General features: G+C 37.1%; 1 protein-coding gene across 1 annotated transcript in view; it reads right to left on the reverse strand.

Annotated features, from left to right (window-relative positions):
* ITGA8 (integrin subunit alpha 8) overlaps positions 1-14487 on the reverse strand; it is a 117203-nt gene that overhangs the window by 22859 nt on the left and 79857 nt on the right. Inside the window, 4 exon segments of the mRNA XM_031066830.1 lie at positions 4350-4384; positions 4387-4453; positions 7241-7366; positions 12961-13119. Coding sequence (XP_030922690.1) covers positions 4350-4384; positions 4387-4453; positions 7241-7366; positions 12961-13119 — 387 coding nt within the window.

Consider the following 14487-nt stretch of genomic DNA (forward strand, 5'->3'; position numbering starts at 1 on the left):
GGCTGGGAAATTTGGGCTGCTTTATTTATTCAAATGTGTTTAATCACTGTATGTCATTTAGCTGTTATTTGTTATGGGAGTTTGGGTTTTAAGGTTACAGGTTACAACTGTCAGGAGACAAAAGGGTCAGCTGTTGTCAGTTAAACTAAGTGGAAGAGGAAGGAGTCACTCAATACATGACAGGCCTTTTGTGGCAACAAAGTACACATGTTTGCCCATACAACTTCAGTGAAAAACATTAATTATTTCATCCTAGCATAAATTAATCACTTCCAATAAAGTCCTTCTCAGGTTTGCATTAGCATATCTATAAGAAGAAAAAACATCCTGACACCGTGTTCTCGGCTTTAATGAGCACAAACAATTTCTTCCGCAAATCATCATGTCTTCATTTAAATTATAACACAGTTGAGGAATGTTGTATGTCACCATTATTCTGATTTCTTTGGCATATGAAAACTTTTACATTAACTTTTACATGAACTGCAATGTTTCTCTAGAGACTTTTACCCTAAGTTTCTTTACAAAAGCATGACAGTGGGGTTCAGTCTGGCCCTTGAACAGTCCTTCCTGAGTCACAATAATCTCATCCTGATTATTTTAACTGCATTTTAATCCTCAGTTTGAATCTGCAGATTTCAGCCTAGTTAACAACAGTTGCAGACTTACTAAGAGCAGATTGTCTCCTTTTTAGGAAACTAATTATGTTCTACAGTCTTTTATGTTGATGGTTGTGTAACTGTTAATTTTAAAAGGGGCTGTGAAAAAGGGAACTGTTTTGAGATGAGTAGAAGGAAGACTAGCAGACCCTAGGACACCATTTACTGTCTTCACATTTGCATGTGAAATAGAGATCACGTTATTCTGGCATATAATTAGACATAAATGGGGGGGTGCAACAGTTCTTTGGGAACTACCTTTTTCTACTTAGGAAAAAAATTCTGTTGCTTTGAGTGGAGTTTTTCTGATTCTTAACAAGAATTGCAAATTACTATTGAAAGGACACAGAAATGTTTACAGGGAAAAGGTAAAATCACAGCCCATAAAAAGTCTTGTTTGATAGCAAGGGTAAGTAAGGCCAGTGGAGTAATCTGGTAGGAGTGTTTCCTACAAGGTCTTTCCACCCAGTGAATCTACAGGATGGCTCACCCTTGTCCCTGCCCACAAGCTGGTGTAACATTCCATCTCTGCCTGGAGCTCACTGAGTGAAGCGAGGTGCAGGCAAAGCAAGCAGGATTTATTAAGGAGGAGCTAAAGGGACTGCAGCACCGGCATTGCCTGGAATGTTTGCACACACCCACATCCCAAGGCCCAGCTTTGACCCTTCTCCCCATCCAGATCAGACAGAGAGAAGATATTTCAAATCATCTGGATAATGCATCCTCTGAAGATACCTTTCTGTCTTGTCACTGTCTACAGAGTTAGCAACCAGCTTTGGCATCTAACTTTCAGATTACAAAAATTTCATAAAATGAGTTCCACTGCTCCTGCAATAAACATGCCACTGAATTTCATGCAGTTATACTTGTTCTGAACCTAAGTCAGTCCAACTAAGGTTAAACCCCAGAAAAAGATTCTGTTTTTACTAAGAGTTATTCTAAAAAAGGAGATTTTGTGTCTTCTGTAGCTAGTTTATTTCAATTGTTACACATCTTCTGTCACAGCCAAAAACCCAGAGAAACTGTTTCTTATTAATTTTGTTTAACTTTAATCTCTTTCAGATATTTATTGACATATACTAAACTAGGCTTAGGAAAATTCTAATGAGGCTAATTTCCACTGAAATAGCTGTAAATAGCCTAGAAACTTCATCTAAAGATCTGTGCACAGGATTTTTTCATGAGACCTACTTTTTGGCCCTTACAGAGTTAATTATATTTCACCAGCAGAATGATGAGGAGAAAGACTTGACTGGATCTGGAATATATCAGGCTCAGTTCCCAGCAAGGAGGGTAGCTAAGGGAGCTTTAGCTTGGTGAAGAAAATTATGATCTTCTGTGTTATTGCTTGCCCACTGCACTGCTCAAAACTGTCACACATTGTTCCAGTCAAGGATAATTTCTCTGCCTCTCTCTGTGCGTTAGGAATAGAAAACCAGTCCAGTGAAGCTCTTACCGAACTTAACAGGGACTAGCCTGTGTGATCTTGTCCAGCAGTCTCTTAATGGAATTGGGAAAAAATGGAATCAAATGCCCATTCTATTTCCCAATAGATATGTTTTTACTATAGCTGCAGAGATGCTTACATACTGGTACTTTCTGTCTTTTGCAAAACCTTGCACCAAATGATGCCCATCCCAATTCCCAGATTTGAAAGGACCAAGAGATATCCAAGCTATCATGCTTTTGGACTTAAATTTGAACCAGACCTTGCCTTTTTTTGCACTAGCAGATGAGTCACTCAGCAAACCTAAATGAGGCACATCCAGTCTAGAGCATCTAGACATATCTAACATTTTTTTAATTATGCTTCCTCTTAAAAGCATTTTATTGTTAATGCTTAGTGTTAATGGAACTGAAGAAAGGATATGAAAGTTTCTTGGGATTGATTGTTCATAGAAAGAAAATGCACTGACAAATCAGGAATTAGTTCACTTAGTCTCTGAAAGGATGTCCTTTGATACTGAGCAAGACACAAATCTCTTTTCTTCAAGCAAGGCCAGACAGTGAGAACAGAACTTAAGTGCTCTTCAGTAATAGTGATCCTACAACAGCTTTTGGAGAAGAAACACAGAATGTGACCTGGCCTCCTGACAGATAGGTAGAAAAACCTTTCAAGTCATCACTGCCATAGTCCCGTACACCAAGGGAGACCAATGACCTCCCAAAATTTTGCAGCCATTATGGATTTGGTTAGCTACTGAGCTGGCATTCAACTTTCTGGAAATATTATCATTTCTCCAGGAACGCAAGTGAGGATGAATTTCTTTTGTCTACTTTTCATATTTGAGGGAAGGGAGAAATTAACTTCAAAGGCATGAGGAGCTTAATTTAAAGCTGTAAACTGAAGATCCTCAATTCTTCTCTTGCTAGGGTAAGAGGTACCCTGCATATAAAGAATTCTTCTTCCACAGCTGTAGGGAGCACAGGAAAGGTTCTTGCATTCCAGATAAAAAGACTGGGGAATTCTGAATTCCTTGAGAAACAAGCCAATTATAAGTCAGCTTGATCAAGACAGGAGATGCAGGTATTTCTTAATAACAGCAAATGGAATTATCAATTTCTCAGTGTATTTTCCAGTGTTAAAGGTATGACAACTACACAGTAAATACAGAACCAAGGCCAGCTGTGAGGTAACAGCTCACAGTAAAATCCCTTTGCATTACAAAATTATAGAATACTTTGGGTTGGAAGGGAACTTTAAAAGTCATCTGCCATAAGCCTGGACATCTTCAATTAGTCCAAGCTGCTCAGAGTCCAATCTGACCTTGAATGTTTCCAGGCATGGGGCATCTGCCACCTCTCTGGGCAACCTGTTCCAGCATTTCGCCACCCTCATTTTCAAACACTTCTTTCTTGCATCTAATCTAAATAGATGCACCTGTGGTTGAAAACCATTATCCCTTGTTCTATTGCAACATGCCCTGATGAAAGATTTGCTCCCATCTTTCTCAGAAGACCCCTTTAGGTACTGGAAGGTGCTATAAGCTCTTCCTGTAGCCTTCCCTTCTCCAGGCTGAACAACCCCAGCTCTCTCAGCCTTTCCTCATAGGAGAAGTGTTCTATTCTTCCAGTCGTCTTTGTGGCCCTCCTCTGCCCTGACTCCAACAGGTCCCTTTATGCAGTGTGAATGTAATCCTGAGAGCAGAAGCTGGAAATGCAAGAATTTGCAAAGAGAAGTTTTATTTTTCCATCATCTACACTGCCCCTTTTAGTAGTAAGACGGATTGTCACTACATGAGTGTCATGTATTATATGAGCCTGATGCATACTACTCTTCCCTAGATTAGTAGAGAATGAAAAACAATGAATTTGTAAGCTGGACATAGTGTACATATTACACTCCTTGGCTCCAAGAAAAACCTTCCATTGGAAAAGAGGTTATAAATGCAGAACATTTGGGTCAGTCTAGGAAAGCAGAAACAAAACCAGGAGAGGAACTTAAAAATAATCTTGGAATCTTCAAGTAGGATTCAGGACATAAATTTGAGAAGGAGTGATAGCAAGAAAAAAAAAAGTAAGCAGCATCCAAAAAACCTGGACAGGAACCAGTGAGATGCTATCTTCAAAGAAAATGGTAACAAGAAGTATTTACATTTGCCCCATTTAATTTATTAATTTTTATTTTTAAAATCTGCTCAAATAAATTATTTTTATATGTGTATAGAAAGAAATGTTTGTGTGCGTTACCTCCAGGAATGTTTGTGCCCAGAGCCGGGACCTGCAGCTCTCTTTCCTCTTTCCAGCTGTCCCACAGTGCACGAAATTAAGACACACTTCACATTTGTACAGTTCTGAGCAAAAAATAAAGCGAAGTCATACTTATGTTTTGAAAACAAAATAATTTTCAAATGCTGTAAATAAGCAAAAACAAATAAACTTTTCCTTAAAGAGCTAAATAGTCTGAAATCAGTAATTTCATCTAATATATATGAGATACCCCATGAATCATTGTGATAACTCTAAACCAAGGAGCAGATTCTTTTTGAATCACCAATGAATACAAACACCTACCTATAGTAAAGAAAATAAAAGTAATTTTCAACAGTGTCTGCTCTGAAGAACTCTTAAAATGTCCAGGCACTTACCAATCCTTTGAAGCACGTGCTTCTTCCTCACCTATCAATCTTTTTATGATTGCAACACTTTTTCTGTTCTCTATGCATTAAGTGTTTATTTATATTGCTAAATCTTTCCTCTTTTCTAACTCTCCTGGTTTTCCCACTGATATTTACATCATAGCAGCCAGAACATTTGCTGAGATTCATTAGTTGCTTTCCTTGAAGCTTACTGTCCGTGAACCATTCCTGATGAGCAGTGATTCTGGCCCATACACAAGGCTGAAAGCAAAAGCCAAGCATTGCAACTCAAAACTATATACTCCTGAAGTCTGCCAAAATAATGTCACACTAAAGGTTAAAAGCTGACTGGAAGCCACTGAAGGGAATGAACAGAGTCTCATGGGGTAACCACAGGAATTATGTGGTTGTTTAGGGCATAAAAAGGAAAAACGATCCCATAAAAAATGATTAAATGTTTGTGGAAAAAATAAAAAAGTTTGTATATACAAATGGGTTTTATCTGAAAAGTTTTGTTTGACTCAGGGTAACGCTGAGGTTTTAATTGATTCCTATTTTTATACCAAAGCAGAGAATCCCTCCCATGACAGAAGGCCTTGTGACCTCAAAAGCAAAGCTAAGTTTTCAAAAGTAAGTTTATTCCCTAGTGAGAGTGAGAACGCACTACCCAATCTTTAGGAAATGAGATGATGATGCATGGAACAGATCTGAAAACACTCTTAAGGAATCCTGTATATTTATAGACAGCTTTCCTCACAAATCTCTGTCTTATTGGAGGATAAGCAGAAGCTGTATGCCTAATTGCTGCTTTCTCTATCTGACTGAAAATGAAACTGTAAACCCTGCAACTTGCAACTATAAACTTTCTTAAAAAATGAATATTTTAGAGTATCTCTTTATTTGGCTTTAAACATCCTCCAAACAGATTTATTTATTTGGCAGGAAGGAGAAGACTTGTTTTCATTAATCATAGTGGTCAAAAACACACATTAGCAAAACAAATCATTAGTATGCAAAAAAGTCTACTTTTGGCTGACATTTTAGGACCTGAACACATATTTCTGTTTTTCTTAGTAATGCATTTAGCCTGTAGTGATTTTCAGAACAATATAACATTGGAACTAATGGAAAAGAAACCAAATATTTAATCAATAGTATAAATAGAATAAGAGGTTCTGAGAGCATTTTGTCTCTTTGTAAAAATGCTTTGATAAATGAAAATAACTTAAAATTTATAAAAAAAAATACAATTTTAAACAGAGAATTATGTTTGGCCAATCAGTCTTTTCCAGAGCAACATTAATTTTTCCATGTATACTTCCAATATGTCAAATAAAAAAAAAAACAACTATGCATCAGCAGTAACTAATGCTGAAGGCATTAGTACTGGGACACCTTCTAACTGAACCAATGACATTGCTTTTCTATGCTCACCCTGGAAAATCTTTCTATATATCCAGTGGTAAGCACTGCACCCAATCGTATCCTAATTTGTGCTGACCAAATGCATATTTTCCTAGAAGAATGCTCATCAAAGTGCCAATTTCCTTTTTACTGAGTACCTCACTAAATATGTTTGCTCCGTCTACATCAAGCAGCTGAAAATTCTCTGCTTCATATTTTAAGTTGCAAACACAGTGCATACTTCAGAACTTTGTTAACCACTTCCAGTTGCTGCAGTCATTTTTATGTTGGCAGCCTATGAGCCAAGTCACTCAGAAAGATGACTGAAAATTAAGATATCACTGAAGAATTGATTAAGTGTTCTGTGATATTGACTGGCATGTCTTTGAAAGTCCTGGCATTTTTCCTTCAGACACAGTGGAATCAGATTCTCCCTAGGTTATTGGGTTGATGAAAGAATGGCACAGGAATCAACAGTGATTATTGCTTAAAATGGGTTAAACTGTGATTTTGTTCTTAGTAATGTTACAGTTTTTGTTACTTTCAGATTCTATCTTCTTCCTGTTATAAAAATTGCCAAATTAACTTTCAGAAGCAATAATTATTCTCTTAGTCCAGAACACTTAAGTTTGTGAGGTTCTTTGCTTCCAAATTCTAGTGAGGTCAAGGAATTCAAGCACGAGTTTGCAGTAAACAGCTTAATAAGAGACTGGACAGCATGAAAGAAACTCTGCCAAAGGTTCATAAAAATAGATGGAAAGCACTGACTGTGAATCCCTTGCCTGATCTCAAGGTCACTGGGTTCACACATTGCCTTTAGGCAAAGGCAGCTGACACCCACAGGGCTGAAGTATGCTAAGGATGGCACTTTGAATGCAGGAGTGGAAAAAAATGTCTGAAAACACAGCCAATTCCAAATACTCAGGTACCAGACTGTCTAATCAGAACTATTTTCCTAGGAGAGACAGCATTGCTATTGCTCCAGCATTGTCTGGACTGTTAAAAATACAGTGACGTGTCCCATTTGCCTTGCCTGTGGCACTGTAGAGTCCCACCTTTCCCTGCACATTCCCAGTACACAGCTTTTAGATAGCTCACCAATATTCTTGCAGAGTTTTTCCTGTGAGGTTCTGCCACTGCAACATCCCTTCTCCTGATGTAATGAGAAATTGTGGAATTGTATAAAAAAGCAGCAAGTTCAGGAGTGTCTTCTGGAACAGCAAACTGCAAAGAAAGAAATGGGAATGGTAATGACATACACATACAACGATTCTAACAGATTTGTTCCTGTCTCAGAGGTCTTGAATTTTGGATTAACACTGCTTATTCAACTGAACAGCACAATCATGAGAATACTTTGTCTTCCACTAGAAGTATGATGAGTAATAGCACAGCAAGATATTACCCACTTATAGGAATTACAGCAGACAATATTTTTCTCCACTTTTTACTGGTGTCAATTTCGTTGCTTTACTTAATTTTGTTAGACTCTCAGGGGCAAATTCTGATATATATAACAGGTCAAATTCAGAGTTGTTGCATAATAGTTTATTCATTAGTTCAGATCAGAATCTGCCTAATAAAATATAATGATTTTACCAGTTTTAGAACAAAATGGAAGTCTGACTTGAAATAACACAATTTTTGATCATATAACAAATATGTTACAGATTTGTTTTGGTAACAGCTCAAATTTGTAAAATGTAACAGCTTCTTCATTTTTAATCTCACATTAAAATGCATTCTCTTCAGCTTTATATTTACAGATTTTTTTTCTCCAATTAAAAACTACTTTTTGTTGGCAGTTTGTCTTTAATTTCTATACAGGGCATTTATGGCTTCTTTTATGAAGCCTCAAATAACTCCTGGAGCCAACTGCTACAGAAGTACAGATAAATTTTAATTCATGACAATCCAATAATGTAAAATCACAATAAAATATACATAGAAGTTTACAGTAAGATCTCAACAGGAACTCAACTAAACATAGCCAAAGCTATTCCTTAAGGACATCTGATTATAAAGTGCTACATCAGATCCTTCTTATCAGTTCTTTTTACCTCTGAACACAAAATGTCTTAAACAAATTCCTAAAGAAAATGTTTGTAATTGTAATAAATGTTGTAGCATTAAAGGAAAGAGAATAGTTATAAACACGCAAAATCTCCCACACACTAATGCTGTGTAGCACTAGATTTGGAAAATTGGTATAATTTATCTGATTAAAATTAAAATGCTATAAATAGAACATAAACATTTAACATTGTCTGAGATCTTCAGTCAAAAGCATCCTACGAAGTGAAAGATATTATAATTCATTAACAGAAGAAAACCCATGGGAAAAAAAAGAAAAGAATCCCCTTTTTTTCCTTTTTTTCTGTTGCTTCATGAGGTTGCCATTGTCTATTTGCAATAAGGGAACCTGTAAGTAGCTAGTAAATCTTTCCCTCTCAATGTGGTAACGTGCAAACTTTCCTTCCAGAATTCTTTCACCAGCATATAGACTTCTTTAATGATGACAAATTTAAAAAAAACCCACAATATAGTAATGTACTTGCAAAGAAACCCTCAATATATGATCACAATGGATATATATGTAGATCCATTTGAATACCAAAGGATTTTCATTTTTACATTTTTCTTTTTTCATAGATCCTAGAGCGTTAGCATCCTAGTGAATTGTTACAGCAAAGGTTCGAAAAGAGCCCTCTGTGGTTAAGAGAAACATGTGTGTCTCCTGCAGCCATTTAAAAGCAGAATTTGTCCAGTGGCCTAGATGTCCAGGTTAAAGATATTACTTTATCCTTCTTGATCTGGTCACATGAAATTGCTCAACTGTATAATCTATCTCTGTTGCTCTTTTATATGCCATGTATCTGGCACACTGTCTTACAGGATCATTCCCTCCCTTTAACTACAGCGATCTGTCTCAGTTTCCCCACCATGGAAAACTGTACTGCTTTCTTCTCCTGAGCATTATTACTTTGAGCAGGTTTCCAGACCTCTCCAGTTCTCCACTTCTCATTCCAATACCCTGTTCCACTTTTCTGGTTTTCTAGCCAGGCTACAGCCTTTGCTGCACTGTGTAACTCCATCAGAAATGTTCTGGAAGAAGACTTTTTTACACAAAGATTATACACATGATTTTATTTTACATATATTATATTATATTATATTATACTACATTATACATATTTAAATATTTCTTATCTATATTAAAACACAATATTTATTATATAGTATACAATATACATCTATTATATTACTAGATTATACACAAAATTACACAAGAGCAGTTGGTGACCATTCAAGAGCAATGCATTGGATGGTATTACTTTGTCCTAAGATCAAGCCCTAAAGACAGTACTAACAGTTTTACAGCATGAGCAGACTACCTCTGGAAGGGGTTAGCTCCTGCCACTCATGTTGGTGGATGTACCTCATACATGTGGTGGATTTTTGTTGTTATTTCACTGCTTCCCTGACAGATGCCTCTCTCGTGGTACTGCAGTGCTCAGCTATTGAGAATGTGCCATGTGTGTCTGTATATTCTACCACAGTGGTATTTATAGGTACAGGTTTCATAAAAATGCTTTTTACCATCAGTCTGGGAGAAAAAAACAACTCAAGAGAAAAACAACTCAAGAAAAAAACAGCTCTGTCTCAAGCCAGAAGGCAATCTAACTGAGCCCTCTTCTCATCACAACTGCCTTAAGGAAGAGTAAGAAGGAAGTAAGAATGGGGCATGCATACACAATGCTCTCCTAAGAACTTTCAGCCTCTGAATGTTTTCAGATCAGGGACTTCCTTATCTATATGAAGTTTGTGTGCATTTACTAATCTTCACTGGACTTCTCTTTTGGGAATTTGTTTACTTTCCTCTTAGAATCATATGAACTTTTAACCTTGACTATTTCCCTTTGGCCGCAAATTCCAGACACCTGAGACCTGCCACCATGAGCCATCACTTTGTTTTGCTTGTTTTGAATCTGGCTCCCCAGACTTCATTAGATGTTCCAGTTCCTGTGCAGGAAGAGGCAGAGAACAGTCAATCCACCTGCCACTACTCATTTTGAGGATCAGAGGATCATATTTGTGCACAGTCACCTCTTTTCTAGACTGAAGTGTCCTAGTGTACTGAGCTCTGAGTTGTTCTGCTTGGAATTCATTCCGTATCTTTGATAAGTACTTTTGCTCCTTTTTACACCTTTTTTAAGATTCAAAATTTATTATCATTTCACATCCCTCAATGTCTTCATAGAAAGATAATCTACAGAAAAGTTCCTAAACAAAAGTCTTCCTATGTGTGCATAGGTGTGACTTATTTTTGTGGACTAGACAGCAAGCTCAAATAAAACATTTTTATAAGGCAAGAAATTCAGCAGTGGGGAGGAATGTACTGCTTTGATTGAAACAGAACAATCTGAGTCATTTCAAAGGGGAAAGCCCTTAGTGCCCTAAGAGAAGTAAGTTCAGATATCCAAGAGAAGTCAGGCATTTAATGTCCTTAGCCTTATTTGGAAATTTGAGCTAAGCATCCTGTTGTTTATATGAAACTTGAAGAAGCTTGTGTCTGTGTCCTCTTGCCATCTGAAGCAATAGATAAGCATTACATATTTGAAACCTGACTTGTGTATTCATACTGTTCAATGCTTTGAAAAACTGAAATAAGGAAAGGATATTTAATTTCTTGCCATAACAACTGTGTATCTAAAGCCATATTCTGCCATAACAGAGGGACCATTATTACAGGAAAATTTCTCACAAGCTTCACAAGAATTCAGTCTTTTTTATGTAACAGAAGCAATCATTATTAAGTAGGAGAAGGAAGGGTAAACTTTAAAAAAAAAAAAAAAAATTCATTGCCTGAAAATGTCAGTAAGAACTGTGGCAGTATTCTACACAACTTCTTAATTCAACCTTAAACAGAACACATGGCTAGGGTGGGAGGATGCTGAACTGCTTTTCATGTACTTGCAACCTGATCTGATCAGTGAGTTTAAGAGGATAGGTGTGCAAGTACAAATGCAGCACCTTAGCTTCTTCCTCCTCACCACTTCTGAAAAAGAGGTGAAAAATTAGGTAGAAAAGATATGCAGAAAAAATTCCCTGTCTCCAATCTTGATGTGATTTGGGTATAAAATGGACAGAGATTTTCTATCACACATTTGCTTTTTCTTTCTTTAAGAAACTAAATAAAAGGGTGGAATTCTAACACCTCTTTGGTTTCCCAGGTGAAACACAAAACTCTAACAATACTATATTTTGTAGACATCAATTTTTCTTACTCTTTTTAAGTATATTGTAGTTCTGTCTGTTCAAGCTAAAGACTTGACTTGTAACTCCTTAAGCTGTGAACACTCCTCATCACTAAAAAGTTGTCTCCCCTTTCATCCAATACACCAAACTCACACCCATTCTGCTATGCAAAAGATGTAGAGCATTTTTAGCACTTGGAATGTACCTCTCCCTGAAAGATGTTTAACAGGCTACTGCTTAAACTTGAGAGGTGTTGTTGTTTACTCCAGAAATGTCTGGAATCAGTCATGCTTAATAAATTGGATACCTTGTTTTTGATGGGATAATATGTAGAGCTGTGTTTTGCCTAATCTTCTGACCTTGAGCCAAACCAAGCTCTTTTGAGGGGATCTGCCATTACAAACATAGATCTTAAAACAGGAAATTGTCCAAGCAGCCAGGGATTGGGTTAGGAAAGCTAAAGCCCTAAGAGAATTAAATGCAGCCAGGGATGTTAAAAACAATACGAAAAGCTTCTATGGATACTCAAAGGTTGGTGAGGGAAAATCACCAGAAGGAAATAGGAGACCTGGTTACCCAGGGTGTTGAGAAGGCTGAGGTACTCAATGACTTTCTTGCCTCAGTCTTCACTGGCAAACGCTCCAGGCACACTGCCCAAATCACAGAAGGGAGAATAAAGAACTGCCTGCTCTGAATCTGAAGTTGCACTTGTCCATGAGACTTGATGAGATGCATCCATGGGACCTGAGGGAACTGGCAGATGAACTGGCTAAGCCGCTATCCATATCAGAAAAGTTGTGGCAGTCTGGTGAAGTTCTCACTGACTGGAAAAGGGGAAACATAACCCCCATTTCTAAAAAGGGTGAAAAAGGAAAATCTGCAGAACTACAGACCAGTCAGTCTCACTTCTGCACCCAGTTCAATCATGGGGCAGATCTTCTGGAAACTATGCTAAGCCACATGGAAAATGAGGAGGTGATTGGTGACAGCCAATGTGACTTCACTAAAGGCAAATTGTGCCTGACAGATTTGGTGGCCTTCTATGGTGGGGTCACAGTGTTGCTGGACAAGGGAAGAACAACTGAAATCATCTACCTGCACCTAGACAAAGCATCTGCCACTGTCCCAGATGACATCCTGGTCTCTGTGCTGGAAACACATGGATCTGACAGAGCACTCAGGGAATAATGAATGGGCTGTGTGATCACACTCAAGGAATTGTGGTCAATGTTTAATGTCCAGTTGGAGACCAGTGACGTGTGGTATTCCTCAGTGGTGGTACTGGGACAGGGCCCTTTGCAACATCTCTGTTGGTAGCATCGACAGCGGGACTGAGCACACCTTTCTCCTCATATTGAGTACAGAAACCAAACATGTACAAAGCACTAACTTTAGAAATGTTGTAGGCTATCTATATCTTGCTTCTTACCCAGGAAAATGATCTTGGACTGTTAAAAATTCCCAAGAAAGTTCCATTCACGTGAAACTTCCATTCCATGTGAAGTATAGGCAAAAAAACCCAATCAAAATCAAGAAAGTGATGGAAATGAAGTACTTACCTTTATTTGCATTGTATTAATAGGAGAGCTTGTTTGACAGTGCAATGGTCCATGTGTCTGAATGTGGAGAATATAAAGAAGAAATTCTTCTCTATTGGACACAGGCCAACCAACATGGAGAACTGTATGGTTGATGGCACTTGGTCCTATATTGTGCAGCTGTTGAAGAAATATGATCAGTACTTTCCAAGGCAGTAAAAACAATAAAAAACATTGAAACCACCACTGAGACATTTTCAAATTCTTAGTGGACACAGCCTTAGAGTATTTAGGGAAGACTATCACATATTATTAATATCACTTTATTGATGGAGAACCTGTGGCAGGTATGAGGGAAGAACCTCTTCATGTTAGTCACAAAGCCAATGGCAAATCCGAGAGAACAGTCTTTTCTGTCTGAGTGTGTATTCAAGAAACCCATTACCCTTCCCATTTTTTCCTACATATGAAGAGTTGAATTCTAAAAAAGTATCAAAAAATTCGAAACCAAAGCACACTAGCAAATAAAACCCATAGAAATATGAACAGTGAACTGTAACAGATCATGCTTGAAAATAGTAGCCAAAAGTTCAGAATACAAAAGAAACACATTTCAGGGCACAAGAATAGAAGATAGAGCAGAACTTAAACTAGCTTCTTTGGTTAAGAACTACATCTTCAACATTCTCAATATAGATTTTCTCAAAAGAAGTAAAGAAACTAGTTTTCCTAAATTGATATCCCAGGACATTATTTTTTCTAGGGAAAATAAGCAAAGATAGAAATAATAAATGTTTAGAAATCTAGGCTATTGAAATAGTTTCCTTATATCAGTTTACAGTTTGAAAATAACTGATGACATCAGGAGTCTGGACATGTGTTGTCACTGGGCTTGAAGAGTTAAAGAAGCTGAACACCACGGACCTTTATGCAAAGTTCCTAGAGATGTGAGAACCTCCTTTTTTAAAATTTGCAGAATTTTTGTGACTGATGACCTTTAGTTACAACTAAATAAAAAGCCCTTGCAATCTAACATCTTCTGGGAGACTGCTCGGTCTTTTGGATGCTTTGCTGATATAAACTATGTAAGTGGTTTCCTTAGTAACTGTAACTAATCACTGTAATTATTTTAATATATTTGAAGTCACAAATACAGTTTCACAAACAACCCAAATGCTTGAGACAGGATGATTTGAAGTATTTTTCAGTTTAGAGAAATGTGTTAAGATGGGGAATTCATAAATGATAATTTGTATTTTACAGTTGTATTCACTATACTTTAGTATGTCCTTCAAATTGTAATCTTACACTGCTGATTAAGTTCAGTTGCTTATATTTCCTTGAGTGCTAGTTTGTGAATTATGACCATATGTTAAGCCCCCTGTTTTACCCTCTGGAATAAAGGCCATCCATTAGATTCTAAGGATGGCTTCTATTCTATGAAATTCATTCAATGTTCTTTTTCTAAGCTGAACTCTTTTAATTGACGAATCATCCATAGGAAAAAACCAACAAAACTACAAGGTAAAATTATGTGTACTTCAAACA

Source organism: Geospiza fortis, unplaced genomic scaffold (genome assembly GCF_000277835.1).
Source record: "Geospiza fortis unplaced genomic scaffold, GeoFor_1.0 scaffold138, whole genome shotgun sequence".
NCBI classification, from domain to species: Eukaryota; Metazoa; Chordata; class Aves; order Passeriformes; family Thraupidae; genus Geospiza; species Geospiza fortis.